This window comes from Vicugna pacos, chromosome 35, assembly GCF_048564905.1.
Source record: "Vicugna pacos chromosome 35, VicPac4, whole genome shotgun sequence".
NCBI lineage: Eukaryota > Metazoa > Chordata > Mammalia > Artiodactyla > Camelidae > Vicugna > Vicugna pacos.
The window spans coordinates 27,263,960-27,279,030 of record NC_133021.1 but is presented as its reverse complement, the minus strand read 5'-3'; the positions used below and the strand labels follow the sequence as shown (position 1 = coordinate 27,279,030).

At 37.3% G+C, this 15,071-nt stretch overlaps 1 protein-coding gene across 1 annotated transcript in view; it reads left to right on the top strand.

Annotated features, from left to right (window-relative positions):
• The window catches only part of MALRD1 (MAM and LDL receptor class A domain containing 1), a 355,452-nt gene that overhangs the window by 172,669 nt on the left and 167,712 nt on the right, over nucleotides 1-15,071 (top strand). Inside the window, exon 17 of the mRNA XM_072955135.1 lies at nucleotides 892-1,075. Coding sequence (XP_072811236.1) covers nucleotides 892-1,075 — 184 coding nt within the window. The remainder of the gene's footprint in view (nucleotides 1-891; nucleotides 1,076-15,071) is intronic.

Sequence of the window (15,071 nt, the reverse complement as noted above, 5' to 3'; positions counted from 1 at the left end):
CTTTGTCCTTGTGCTCAGCTGACTTACATTCTGTTTTACTCTTGGTGTCATTTTCATTCAGTCGTTAGGGTTACGCTCTATGTCAGGTCATGTCTTACCATGTCAGGTTATCCTGGGATTACTTGTACATTAGAATATTGGACACCTAGCAGACCAACCTGAGACATTCAGAGGAGATATTTACATAAGTTTTCTTAGAAATGTAATCGTTCCTTTACAATTGAAGAATTCGATGTAAAATAGTTACTGTTGGTGCTCATATAATAATCATTATTATAGTAGAATTTTACAGATAGCCCAAATCATACAATCTTATAACAGAATGTTTGAAATCTGGTCTTTAGAAATGATCACTTTCCCTCCATGCTCAATGCACTTCACAGTTTGTTTTCATATCCATCAGGGATATGTGATTTGTCCCACATATTCTTCCTTTCATTTCTCTTTTCTCTTCCCTTATGTGAGTTATTTCGGCTTTAGAGGAAGGTGCAAAATCAGTGACTAAGGGGTGTAAATAAAAGGTTGGTGGCGAGGGTACCTAGAGCAGTCAACCCAGGGCTTCTGTAAACTGTTCAGAGTCCATCAAATATCAACTGAGAATGTGTGTGCAAGCACGGAGGAGTGGATTTCACTGACTGGACCACTTTCTACTAATGATGTCTCTGAAAATACCAAGGCAAGTTTATTACTAGTCTTGCCAGTTTTGCTTTTGGGAACAGTTAGTAGATTAGTATGTTTTGATGAGGTAAGGTATTACCATGAATATTATCAGAGTCTTGTTTGTTTTTTACCAATTTTCACTGATCAAATGCTTGTGTTCTACATAATTGGTGGTGTTGTCTCTTCTTTTGTGTTGAATTATTTATTTAATGTGAATTTCTTTCCCTTCAGACAGAGAAAGGACTCTCAAAAGTATGGCAAGAAAGTAAGCAGAGCGCTGAGGATCGTTGGCAGAAGGCTGTCATCTTGCTAGGAAAGTTAAGGAATTTCGAAGTCATATTTCAAGGTATCAGAACAAGGGACCTGGGAGGAGGAGCTGCAATTGATGACATTGAATTTGAAAACTGCATGACTGGTAAGTATCTGGGAAGCACTTCCATTTGGAAGCACATTTATAATCGAGCCATTTTATCTTTGCTTCACATTTATAAAATGTTCTACTATTAACGTATTTTGTACATAGACAAAAATCAACTGAAAGAGATAATTTCATAATGTTTGAGCTTACACTTCCATGTTAAGAGATACAGCTTCTCCATCCTTCAATCACACAAGTAATTCCTCCCTTCCGTATCGTCCCGTTTCTAACACGTAGAAGCGTTGTCCTTTGAATTTACTTTTCAACACCAACTAAAATGTAAGCCTAATATTTACGTATGTTTATCTAATTTAATTAATTTTAAACAAACTAGTGAAAAGGGTTAGAAAGCTGGCAGTTAGTGGATATATAAGAAATACATTCAACCAGAACTTGAATTGAGAGCTATGCTTAAGGGATTTAAAATGATACTCTAGCAAGTGAACAGTAACTTGAAAAAATTTGCTATCATTTATCACGCTTCTAAATGTGAAATGTAATTACAATTGGATTTTCTTTACAAAACTACCCAGAAAATGTCAAAAATAATTGTAAATACATCTGTGCAATTTCACAGCTGGCAAAATTTCTTTCTGAAGAGTTATTCCATCTGATTTCCAAAATAGTACATTGTGCTGTATACTGGCAGAAAGACCAGCCTTTCGTGGTTTCCTACACTGATTCACTTGGAGGCAAGCCCCTGGGACTGAAGAACGAAACCTGAATTCTATTTAGTTTTATCGTTGCTCTCATATTAAAATATCGCTTCACCGAAGCAGTTCAAAAATGTGACTTTGGCTTTTGGTGATGTTAGAACGTTTGCTCTTTTATGACCAGGGCTGGTTCAGATGATTCTGCTTAGAAGTCAGTCTTTGAGAGTTTAAGATTGACTCCCACATGTTTCTAGGAAAAGTAACTGATAACTCAGCTGCTTCACACACACGCACGCACACACACGCACACATACACACACACACGTTACATGAAGTCATAATTCATGTACCCCAGATTATCTAGGGAGGACAGAGCCCCAGATATCTATGTCAAACAAGGGACAGGGTTTGCACTTGGTGATGTTTGGCAGAGGGTTCCTGGACCACAGAAAATGGTTCTGAACATATAATCATAAAAAGGTATCTTAGCAACGAGAGCGTGCTTCTTTAGCTCTTTTCTAGTAAGTTTCCTAGTAGTTTCCTAGCTAAATTTCTATTATAGTTCATTACTCAATTTATCAATGATTCTGGCAAGTTGAAAAGAAAAAATTCTTCAAAGCTTTTGCTAGGATTTTAGAAAGAAAGAAGCTTTTATTAAACAGGAGAGATTCCTTTCTTCCCAAGGGAAGGAGAATGACTCCTAGATGGGTTGATCAGGACAGAAGAAAACTGAGAGTTATTATTCCAGCTTTGCTGATTTTCATGTAGAAGTGTGGACTGTTTCTTTCCCTTCTTCCTTTAAAGTCCTGCCAAAATTTACATGATTATAATTAATTTTGTTCAAGTCAGTTTAACATTCAGCTTACTAATACTTTAATATCTTATATTTAGTGATACAGTGCTTTAAGGCTTTCTATGCCATAAATAAAGAGGTAAATTTTTGTTAATTTTAGTGAATATGGTCAATTTTATGTTGAATATATTCTAGGAAAAGCAAACCGTTTTTCAAATAACGAGCCTGCTACAAATAACAAGAATTTCAAATTATGTTTCAGTTAAGATAGAAGGAAAAAAAGAAAACATTTTAAGAAAGTTTAGAAGACCATGTATGGAACTAAAAACAATGTTTTTGTCCCCTTAATTTTAAATTACATGTCAATAAAATAGCAGTGCTTTGAAAAGTGGTAGTGAGAATCAAATTAGAGCATAAGTCACCCTAGGTTGTGTTCTACTATTGCCAATTTAGGAGAGAACAGTATCTGACGACATACCTAAAAATCAGAGTCACTGTAGAAAATGGTAAAGAACAAGGAGCAGAGTCAGACTACCTGGGTGTGGAATCGGGCTCTGCCACCGAGTGGCTTGGCTGAGTCTATTTCACTGTGCCTCAGTTTCTGCATCAATAAAATGAGGGTGATAATAATCATACTTTCATCATAGATTTCTGTGAATATTAAATATGTTAATATATGTGAAGTGCTTAGAATTGTCTTGGCACATAGTAAAATTTAGCCATTGCCTTTTATTGTTATAACCATCATTATTATTAATTAACAATGTCATAGTTTCAGACATTGCTTTTATTGCCCCCATATTAGGGGACCAGCTTCAGATCATATGCAAATGGGTCATCATAAAATCTATAATGGAATGGTTGCTGTTCCCCACTTGAGATGAATAACTTAAAAAGTGACTTAATGTTCCCTCCTCTGTGACATCCTGCCCATCACAAAAGAACACATTATATGATACTGTTGCTGGCAGATGTAGCCGGTGTCCAGGTTCTTGTCCTGTCCCAGAATTCAGAGACAAGACACGGAGGTTAAGAAAGTAAAGTTTGGGTTTATTAAGGGGTAGATAGTACACTTTCAAGGGGAGAGCAGGCAGGCTCACGTGAGCGGCTGTCCTGAGTTTTTTTGGCAAGTTGGTTATTTACATAGGTTGTAAAAATGGGTGGAATATTCCTTGTGAAGGGAAGGGTTTGGGGTCATATTCCCTGATTTTCATCCCAACTCCACCTTCCCAAGAGGAGGAGGGATTTTTGTCCTTATTTAGTCTGGATGGAAAGTGTCATGGCATCGGTGCATGATGGGTACTTCTCATCTGCAAGGCTAATTTTATTGAAATGAGTGCATAATGAGCAAAAGGTTACATTTGGACACTGAAGAGTCCTGCCCTTTTCCACCTTTCTTTGTTGGCCTCCAGGCTGTTTGTCACCCCAAAATGCGTGACCCCACTTATCAGCCCAGAGGTTCCTGCTTTTCTTTCTCTGCCCAGGGACCCCTGGTGTTTACACGATGTGTGGTTTTCTGTATTTAGCCTGTGCCCCTCCTTTCTGCCCATTCCTGCCATTTGGCCTGCATCCCCCTTTCTCTGCTCGTATCTAGCTATCTGCCTGCTCTAGCAATACCATTTATGTGAAATGCCCAGAAGAGCAGATATGTGGAGACAGAAAGTAGATTAGCGGTTACCTAGGGCTAAAGAATAAGGGATGGGAAGTGACTGCTAATGAATATGGGGTTTCTTTATGGGGTGATGAAAATATTCTGAATTTTTATTGTGATTGTTACACAATTTCATAACTATATCAAAACCATTCAGTTGGAAACTTTATCTGGGTGAACTTAATGGTATGTAAATTATAAACTATATATCCAAAAAGCTGTTAAAAATAAAAAAGACTTAAGGGAAAATTCTCTAAAGATGATGGTGGTGGAGGTGGCAGAATAGCTTTTGAATTATCCCAAGTCCTCCCATTAAAACCATCAAAACTAGGGAATATAGCCAATATTTTATAAGAACTATAAATGGAGTATAAACCTCTGAAAATTGTGAATCACTATATTGTACACCTGTAGCTTATGTAATATTATACACCAAATATACTTCAATTTTTTAAAAAATTTAAAAATAAACTTAAAAAAATAATCAGAGCCTAATTAGCAAAGTCCATAAGCTGTGGAAAACATGCAACAAAACTAAGTGAAAAAACATCCCTACACAACCCAGTATACAAGCTGCTGGGGACAAACTGCCAACAGCCACAGATCTGTATGGTCCTTATGTCTGTGAGAGAGAAGCCAGGAGGACCATGAAAGGGTCAGCAGAGATTCACTGGAAAATGCAGTTACGTGGTTTGAGAAGGGCAGCTCAAACCAGGGGGGTTTCACCTACTTTGAGAATGATGGGTCCAAGGGGGTCTGTGGTTAGATCCAGGGGGGTTGAAGCAGTCTGCACTCCATGGACACACAGAATGAATCCACCCAGATTCCTTTCCAAAACAGCAGCCCACATTCAAAAACAAAACAAAACGTGAGCAACAAATAAAAACACCACTGGGAGTAGAATCAAAATTGAGTAGATGAGGGAGAGATGGAGGACAGAGAAGATCTGCATTGAAGTGGAGGGAGATAGAGCCAGAAAATTTCAGAAAGCAAGTCATTGTATTTTGTATAGATTTACATAGAATCTATAGACTGATAATCCTTTTTAGGATCATCACGGATTATCTCTGAGATTTTCCTAGGACTTCCTGACAACTCTGGTATCTATGCATACTTTTTTAAAATTTCAAAATAATTGAGAACAAAGCATTAAACTGATTAAGAGTGAAAGTGGAGAAGGTAGAGGATAGATGTAAGATATATTTGGTAGTTATCCATTTACCTGCAAATAAGAAAGCTATTTGAGCTTCATATTTAGTTTTGGCTCTCCATTCAAAAACACATAACTCAGTTTATTAGATCATATTTAGCACACAGCCTACCTAAAGCTAGATATATACTTTTTAAAATTCTTTTGCATTTGGAACACATCGTGGTGCTAGCTCCAATTTACTATCAGATTTCTTGATTTTTTTCTAAAAAGAAAAATAAAAGAATAGGCATATCTTTGTCTTGTCCAGGGACACATTAAGAAGCATATCTTCTGTTTGGACAGAGTGACATGGAAGCAAGTATCTTATTCATTAAAAAAAAAGTGGCAGATTATGAATTTTAAAATTAAAATTAAAATTGATCTTAAAATGATTTGTACAAAAATCTTATAAAATGCTACCACCACTCTATAGAACAGAGAATTAGGAAGAGAATTCATAGATAAGGGAAAGGAGTATTCCAACATTGTAATTTATAAAAGTACCAGTTCTAAATTTAAATGGTTAGTCAGTTTTCAATTGACGTTACTTATTAAGCACATCCGTTTATTACACACATTCAGCTGATACTTGTTGTTGTTTACTCTTAATACTAAGTAGCATTTATGTCAAGTTTTGCAACAAGAGCATTTGGTGCAAATCCTTGCTCTGTGCTCCGCGGTTTTAGGCAAGTCACGTAATCTTCCTTTGTCTTATTTTTCTCAGCCATAAAATGGTTAAGAATCCTACTTCCATCTTAAAGAGCTCTGACAAGGATTCAGTCATGTACGTTATAGAAAGTGCTCTGAAGAAAACATGGGATTTAGAAAGAACTGAATGTTTCTTGGCTACAAGTATAGATGAACAACAGCAGAAAACTCGACACTGTTCCAGGGACAGCACTTTTTATATCAGCGTTTAGAAGCTGGTTCTGTTTCTTTCAACAAATCTTTATCGACTGCCTAGGCTACAGAAAACTCTGCAGTGAACTGTGTGTGTCTCCTTAGAGCAGGGCTGAAACGCCTGCGTCACACAGCGTTTGGCTTTCCTGAGTTTCCATGTCCCCTTTCAGTGCCTCTTTCTTGACGCCCGGCATTTCCTCTCCTTCCCCATGTGTCTCTCGGTGCCTTGTGCTGTGAGGACTGCTCTGGAACCATCTCTGAGACACTGTAAACCCGGGACCTCAGGATGGGAGCCAGTAACAGTGTAAGATGTTGCCTTATCCACTGAAAAATCCAATTGAATGATGGCCAGTTTTCCATTGAGGGAAAAGGAAAAAATAATCTAGGGACTAGAAAATGCTTCCAGAAGTCAATAAATTCTTCTAAGTAGACAGTAGCACAGTAACTACTTTGCCTCTCTCTAAATTCATACAGAGCAAAACACATCAGGCTCCCAAAATAACCCTAAATGTGAAAGGAAGGCAGTACCTTGGGGAGAAAGTGAAGAGAAGACAGCATCATTATAATTGTAGTTGTCTAGTACATTGTCTTCACACATAACCTCCAAAGCCTTTCTTTCTTATTACAACCGCTCTCACACCTTTCATTTTCCCCCCTTAAAAGGTGTCTGTATGACTCCTAAGTGTCCTTTAAGCAGTAATTGATTTGGAGTGAAAATAGTGTCTTGATGATAATGATTTCAGTGCAGCATCACTCTGAATTCAAATCAAACTTGGGAGATCACAAACCGGTGATTGCTCTGTATAGAGTTCACAAATACATACATCTATGAACAGAACCCTGTAGAATTTAACTAAAACTTACCTTCTTCACTTAACTTAGATGAAAAGCTGTATTTCCACTCAACACGTGAGTGTTCCAAGTGTGGCATTTAGATCTCCCCCAGTTTTCTTTGGAAGTAAATGTTGTCAGGAAAGAAACAAACAAACAAAAAAAGATGGTAGTCAGAAAAAAAATAATTAGCTGGCTCACCCTAATGAAATAATTAAATGTGACTTTTATTTTAATAACTAATGGGTAGATAATATGTAGGGCTGTATAATGTAAGGGTGCATAAGGATGGATGGGTAAATGGATGGATGGATGCATGAATAAATGGACAGAGGAATGGATTAATAGAAAAGATTTATTCAAATCCTGTTACATGTGTGAAGATTCAGAACAGAGCCTTCATTGAGTTACATTTTGGTGGCAGATGCAGACAGTAAACAAAGTAATATATAATATCTGTGTCTTGTTGGCAGGTTCTATGAATGATAGAGAAGAAGTGATGGAGAATTATTACCCTGATTAGCGTCATCAGGCATAGTCTCTGAAAGTTACAGTTGAGCAAAGCCTTAAATATACTAAGAGGCAAGCACACAAACATCCTAGGGAAAAGGCCTGGGGACCAACGAGGCAGATTTACTAGGAGGGAGCGTATTGCTGGGGCAGAAGGAAGTAAGAGTGGGGCGATGGCCATGGAACTTTCTCATCAGAAACACCTGCTCTGTGCTAAAGACCATGGCACAGCACAGAGATTAATGGAGCAGATTCTGAAATCAGCCTTCCTAGGTTTACATCCTGTCCCTGCCACTTAGTTGCTGTGTGACCTTGAATAAGTGCTTATCAACGCTTTACCTCAGTTTCTTCATAGCGATAAAAATGGAACCTGCTTCATAGGGTAATTGTGAGGATTTCACAAGTTGATATATGCCAAGAGCCTCGAGCATTAACTCTTCATGGTAACTACTCAGTAAATGTTAGACGTGATTATCATTGTTATCATCACCATCATGTTTAAATTAATCTTTATTACAGCTCTGGAAAATCGAGGTATCCAGAGGTTACATTAAATAATACAGCCAAGTTGATTGCTGATGCCAAATGGCACAGAAGTGGCCATGTTTAGCCGTAACGGCATGGAATACTGTCAGCACCACCATGAGTACCTTGGAGTAAAAGCAGTAGCACAATACCTGCCACATCCAGTTTGTTAATAAATTCAAACGCTATGGCAAAAATGACAGGTGATATTAGACATGTCACTAGGACTAACAGTGGAGGGTTTAAGTAACACTAGTTGAAATGTTTTACACATTGTTGTAGGCCCCCGCCTGAAGGCTCTAGAGAATAAGCCATGGGCTGAGCTGATAAACAAACTGTGAGAAAGTTCACCTAGACGGCTGGATAAGTGATGGCCTATTTAATGTATCCAGTATGGACGGCTGGATTGCCAGTGACTGGTAAGATCCTCAGAGGAGGACAACGTAAGACAGGCACAGCTGGCTGGAGAAGAGATGGCCTACTTAATGAAATTTTGTGACGAATTTTATAACAATCTGTCCTTGATCATGTAACATCCTGTGCCTACTCCAGGAGCCTAAGAACCTGGAGCCTGGAAACCTAAATAGCTTAAAATTATTATCATTGTTATAACTTAGATGATATGTGAGGCATCATGCATGTTCTATATAAATCCTTTCCTAAGAATCAATAAACAGAACTTTTTGCTTCTCTCTGCACGGTTTTCGTGTGTACATGATATCGTGCCACCGACAATTGTAAACCCTGTTTTTAAAAAATTTAATGTTAAACCCATCTTCATTGTTACAGACATTTTATTTTTGATTCAGAAAAATTTTCAGTTTAGGGGAAGAGGGGAAAAGAAAATAGATCTTACGTACATGTGTTATAGGACTTGGTGGGCTCAAATCATCATGGAACGACTGTGAAAAAATAGTCTTACTTGAAGCAAGTAGTTTACATTTTTGCAAGTATCTTTTGTTGATTAACAAAAAGTGTCAAATTAAAGAAGACTTTAAAAAATGGAAAGCTATCCCATGCTCTTGGATTGGAAGAATCAATGTTGTTAAAATGGTCACACTGCCCAAGGCAATCTACAGATTTAATGCAATCCCTATCAAATTACCCAGGACATATTTCACAGAACTAGAACAAATCATAATAAAATTTATATGGAACCATCAAAGACCTAGAATTGCCAAAGCACTACTGAAGAGAAAGAAAGAGGCTGGAGGAATAACTCTCCCAGACTTCAGGCAATACTATAGAGCTACAGTCATCAAGACAGCATGGTATTGGTACAAAAACAGACATACAGACCAATGGAACAGAATAGAGAGCCCAGAAATGAACCCACAAACTTTTGGTCAACTCATCTTCGACAAAGGAGGCAAGAATATATAATGGAATAAAGACAGTCTCTTTAGCAAATGGTGTTGGTAAAACTGGACAGCAGCATGTAAAACAGTGAAGCTAGGACACTCCCTTACACCATACACAAAAATCAACTCAAAATGGATCAAAGACTTAAACATAAGACAAGATACCATAAACCTCCTAGAGGAAAATATAGTTAAAACATTATCTGACATACATCTCAAAAATTTTCTCCTAGAAGAAATAAAAGCAAGAATAAACAAATGGGACCTAATGAAACTTACAAGCTTCTGCACGGCAAAGGAAACCATAAGCAAAACAAAAAGACAACCTACGGAATGGGAAAAAAGTTTTGCAGTTAAAACCGACAAAGGCTTGATCTCCAGAATATATAAGCAGTTCATACAACGCAATAAGAAAAAAATAAATAACCCAATCCAAAAATGGGCAGAAGACCTAAACAAGCAATTCTCCAAGGAAGACATTCAAATGATCAATAGGCACATGAAAAAATTCTCAATATCACTAATTATCAGAGAAATGCAAATCAAAACTACAGTGAGTTACCACTTCACACCAGTCAGAATGGACATCATTCAAAAAGCCACAAATGACAAATGCTGGAGAAGTTGTGGAGAAAAGGGAACCCTCCTTCACTGCTGGTGGGAATGCAGTTTGGTGCAGCCACTGCGCAAAACAGTATGGAGATTCCTCAAAAGACTAGGAACAGACATACTGTATGACCCAGGAATCCCGCTCATGGGCATATATCCAGAAGGAACCCTACTTCAGGATGACACCTGCACCCCAATGTTCCTAGCAGCACTATTTACAATAGCCAAGACATGGAAACAACCTAAATATCCATCAACAGATGACTGGATAAAGAAGTGGTGGTATATTTACACAATGGAATACTACTCAGCCATAAAAACCGACAACATAACGCCATTTGCAGCAACATGGATGCTCCTGGAGAATGTCATTCTAAGTGAAGTAAGCCAGAAAGAGAAAGAAAAATACCATGTGAGATCGCTCATATGTGGAATCTAAAAAAAAAAAACATAAAATATAAATGCAAAACAGAAAGAGACTCATAGACAGAATACAAACTTGTGGTTGCCAAGGGGGCGGGGGATGGGAAGGGACAGACTGGGATTTCAAAATGTAGACTAGATAAACAAGATGATACTGTATAGCACAGGGAAATATATACAAGATCTTACGGTAGCTCACAGAGAAAAAAATGTGTACAGGAAAAGTCCCTCTGCCAACTTGTTCTAGATATATAGCGAGTGACCCCCCCATGGTGTTTTTGAGATTTGGAGGGTTTTTTTTAAGTGTCATATAATCTAGTTAGTCCTGATTAACTAACACACCATGCAGTTTCCTATGTTAATACTGGAGTGTTACTTACAGTTAGGACTGTAAATATCTATTTACCTTTCAGATTTTGATACTTAAATATGTTAAGAAAGGCCGTCCAGCAGCATCTCTGTCTCCAACCCTATGGGGAAAGTTGTCAGACAAATAAAAGTTGACAGTAGACAAAATGTAGAAGCAGGAAGTGGGTGACATCAGCTCTCTGCCTCCAGCACTGACAGCTGAAGCCCTTGCTGTGCCTTCCTGCTTGAGCTGATTTGAGACGGGCCTCAGGGAAGGGGCTTCCTTGTCATGGTCACCCAGCTACGTTGCTCTTCATTAAGCCTGAGAGCCAGGTTATTTACTTCTTGTAAAATCAGAGAATAGATTCTTCTTCCTGGTTCCAGGCCCACATTGTAGACAACAGGACTAAGTAACTGAGTTTATTCTATCTTTAATCAGCTATTTTAAATTAAAAAATCAAAGCCATGAATGGATGTAATTACTTTAACATTGCATTCCAGTCAACCTTTCATTACATACCTAGAAAATACAGGATATTACTTTATCTTTCAATAAACTTGATAAAATTAGCATTTTAATGTCAATAAGGTCTACACTGAAAGATGCAATTGTAATTATATCATAATGATAAACCGAATATCATAATTAATGTGATTATAATCAAGCACAATTATATTACTTGGCTCATTCATACTATTAAGAAAATATAATTACTTGAGCATACATCTTAGTAAGCCTTAAATAGCCCTTGAAAGATCTCTAAGTTCAAATGAAGTCTTCTGTAAATTTGAATACTAACATTATCCTCTATTCATGCAGTTTCTAATTAGAACTTGTCTCAGTTACAATGAACATTTTCCCCACCTAATTCAGTTAGATCACTGCATGGAGAATTTGTGACAATATGGCATTTCAATTTTTACTGAATTGTAGTTTACTAATTATTTTTTAATCAAAATAAATATTAATCTTTATCAATAAGACTTCTACTTTACACCGATATATTTATTTATTTTTTATTTATTTATTTTCCATTACAAAATTGAAAGATAAGCTCTTCAGTTCTGATATCTATATATCTATCTATCTATATATATATATATGATATATGATAGGCAAACTACAGGTGTACTCAAAATAAATAGATGTGGAACTCAGTAAATTTATATCCAGTTGGTTCAAATATAAACAAGTTTCAGTAAAATCCAAAGGTATTTATACATTCACAGATAATTCAGCCAGGGCCAGAAACCATTTTTTCCCCTATATATTTAATGAAACACACACACACGCATACATATACACAGAGGTATAGATGAGTTTCCAAAAAGCCTCCCATTTTGAGTAATCACACAAAAGGAAAACTGGGTTGAGGCAATCCACTATAAACATTGATGACTAAGTTGTACAGAATTAATATAAACAATAGCAACCATAATAAAAATGCGGGCACAGTTTAAAGCATTTAAAAATTCTAATAAATAGAGGGACTTTTCAGCAAATGCGTTACTTTACCTAAAAAGGAGGGTAAGGTAGGAGGCAAGAAATCTTGATGAAAGGGTGGTATAAAAAAAAAGTTTTAAGGCTGTTGAATTATGGAGACTTGGGAAAAGTAACCAAAGACTAGAAAAAAAAGTAACGAGAACGTGGAGAAACAGAGCGAAGCAGCCCAGGGTGAAGTTCGTGCTCGGCAGCCCTCATTCTTCCGTGGCTCTCTGGCTCAGCTGTGTTAGCGTGCTTCCTGTTTGTCTGCTCTGCCTTGGTGGCACAGGACATTATTGTAGAAGGAGAAATCATGTAGGGATCCACACAAGTTCTGTGTTGTATTGAGCTAATTTCCTCATTGATTAGATGCATGCAAACTCATTGGTTTACAGGAACCTGCATTACACACGTGATCATCAAGACCACAGAAAGAAACCAACATATACTGAACACCTACCATAGTGGGTGGTATCGTGAAACTAGACGTGGCAGGTACATGATCTCTTTTAAGGAGGGGATAAGGATGATTCATACTGAAGGGATTCTTGAGGAAATTGAGCAAAATGAGTCACACAAATTATTTGGAAAGTTGCCTCGGAGGAGTTGGGAAATACAGTTTTTAATTATTGATTCAGAGGTCAGGAAAGAGCTCAGCAGAAAACCAAGTGTGGTTTGGATTCCTTCCCATCCATTTACTTTTTGGCCTTTTCAGCCTTTAGACATCCTCGTGATCATTTCTCGGAGGTCTCTGGGTTAATTAGGTCTAGTTTAATTTCCAGTAGAATCGAGCAGAAGGAGAGTTTACTTAAGGATATGAGGAATCTCAGGAAACTCAGGCCCAGGAGTGCAGTCCCACTTCAGGAAGGACTTGAGAGAGATCTGGAGCTCTGATCTCTCTGTACCTCTTGTCTCTTTTAACTGCTTCCCTCTGCACATCTGTTTCAGTCCCCTCTCTCTGTGGAACCATCTTTTTCTCGGCTTCATCATACACAGGGAGTATGACTTCACCACAGGATTCAAGAACCTCAACACACTGTTGCAGAAACCCGTTAGTTACATTTCTAAACTCTCTGGTAGGTGACTCTGACTGATCTTGGGTCATATGGCCATCTTCAGATCAGTTAACTAGTCCAGGTGGAGACATGTTGTACAAACATGTCTACTGAGCCGCCACCTTGGTGACCATGTGGATGAGGGGGAGTTGTCAGATGAAGGAAGTAGGGTAGATAGGTCCACTCTTGGCTCATTGAACATGTATTCTTAGAGCAATATTCCTGCAACAAGCGCTAACATGGTACCTCCACAGATGAGTGGGTTATTCCAGTAGGTGGCTAGTCCAGTGGGGTAGGTAAGAAGTAACAAACTGAGCTAGAGTACTGCAGTAGGAATAGAGAGGGAGAGATGGATGTATGAAATATTGTGAGGGAGACAGTAGATCAGGATGGATGCTTTAGCTCCAGTCATTAAGGCTACCTTCCAGCTGGTGGGAAAAAAATTAGGTGAAGGGAAAAAGCAAAAAGCACACACCAACTGTCCTTTAAAATGTTTCATTGGAACTGTTGCACATCCGTTCCACTTACAACTAATTAGCCAACACTTTGTTGCATTGTCAATCCGTAAGGAAATGTAGGAAATAACGTTATTACTCAAAACTAAGGAAGAGGAAGGGAATGGATGTTTGTGTGGAGAATCACCAGCCTACCACAAGTTCCTACTAGGTAATATGCCAGCCTAAGGGAATACAAAATTATGACTCTAATACATATTGCTAATAATGATTATTAAAAAGTAAATCACCACTGGCATCCCTTTGTCCAGTGCTGTTTACTCTGCTTCTTCATGTGCCGTCTGTTAAGATTGCTTATTACTTAGTTCTCAGTATTTCTCTATCTTCCCCTGTCTCCGTAATTCTGCATCTTAAGCCTTTCTTAGATGCCTCCCTTTTCCATCAAGATTGCTTTGCCTTTTTAGTTTCAGTAAACTATTTTATCTGTTTCTTTAAATTCTCATCAGCATTGGCTTTCATTAAATTTTTATCAGGAATTCTCCCTAATTTAGTAGGTGAAATGCTATAGTGTTTTAATTTACATCTGTGGTGAATAATTCGGTTAAACCTTTTTTTCTAAAATCAACATGCACATTTCTCCACCTGAGAATTGCCCATTTATTTCCTCGTGAAAAATTTCTCTTGAGCTGTTTGCTTTCTTGTATTGATTTGGACATGCTCTTTCTTCACTGATTTATATAAACATTATTTTATAAGATATATTTTAAACATGTTTCTGTTACTTTTAGTTTTCTTTTCATATTATTTATGTTACTTTTGATGAAAAACATTCCCATTCAATTTATGTAACTTAATTTAATCAGGGTTTTGCTTTATAAATTTGCTTTTGTCATTTAACTTAAGAAGCACCTTGAGACTAAGTAAGTATTCTTCATGGTGTTTTGTTTTCTGTTTTACATCTTTATGTTTTAATGCTTATATTTAAATGTCCTTAAACCACACTTCATCACCATACAGATTTTGTCTAACTTTCTTTATGCTTTGTATTTTTGGTTGATCCTTCTTCCCAAGTCCACTACTAAAAAAAAAAAATAACTGTAAGATTAATTGTTTCCTTTACAACATGCTGGTACCTTTTACTTTCCTAGCATTGTAATCTGCTCTTTTCTTTTTTAATATGTTGTGTTTTGCACTGAGAGAACAC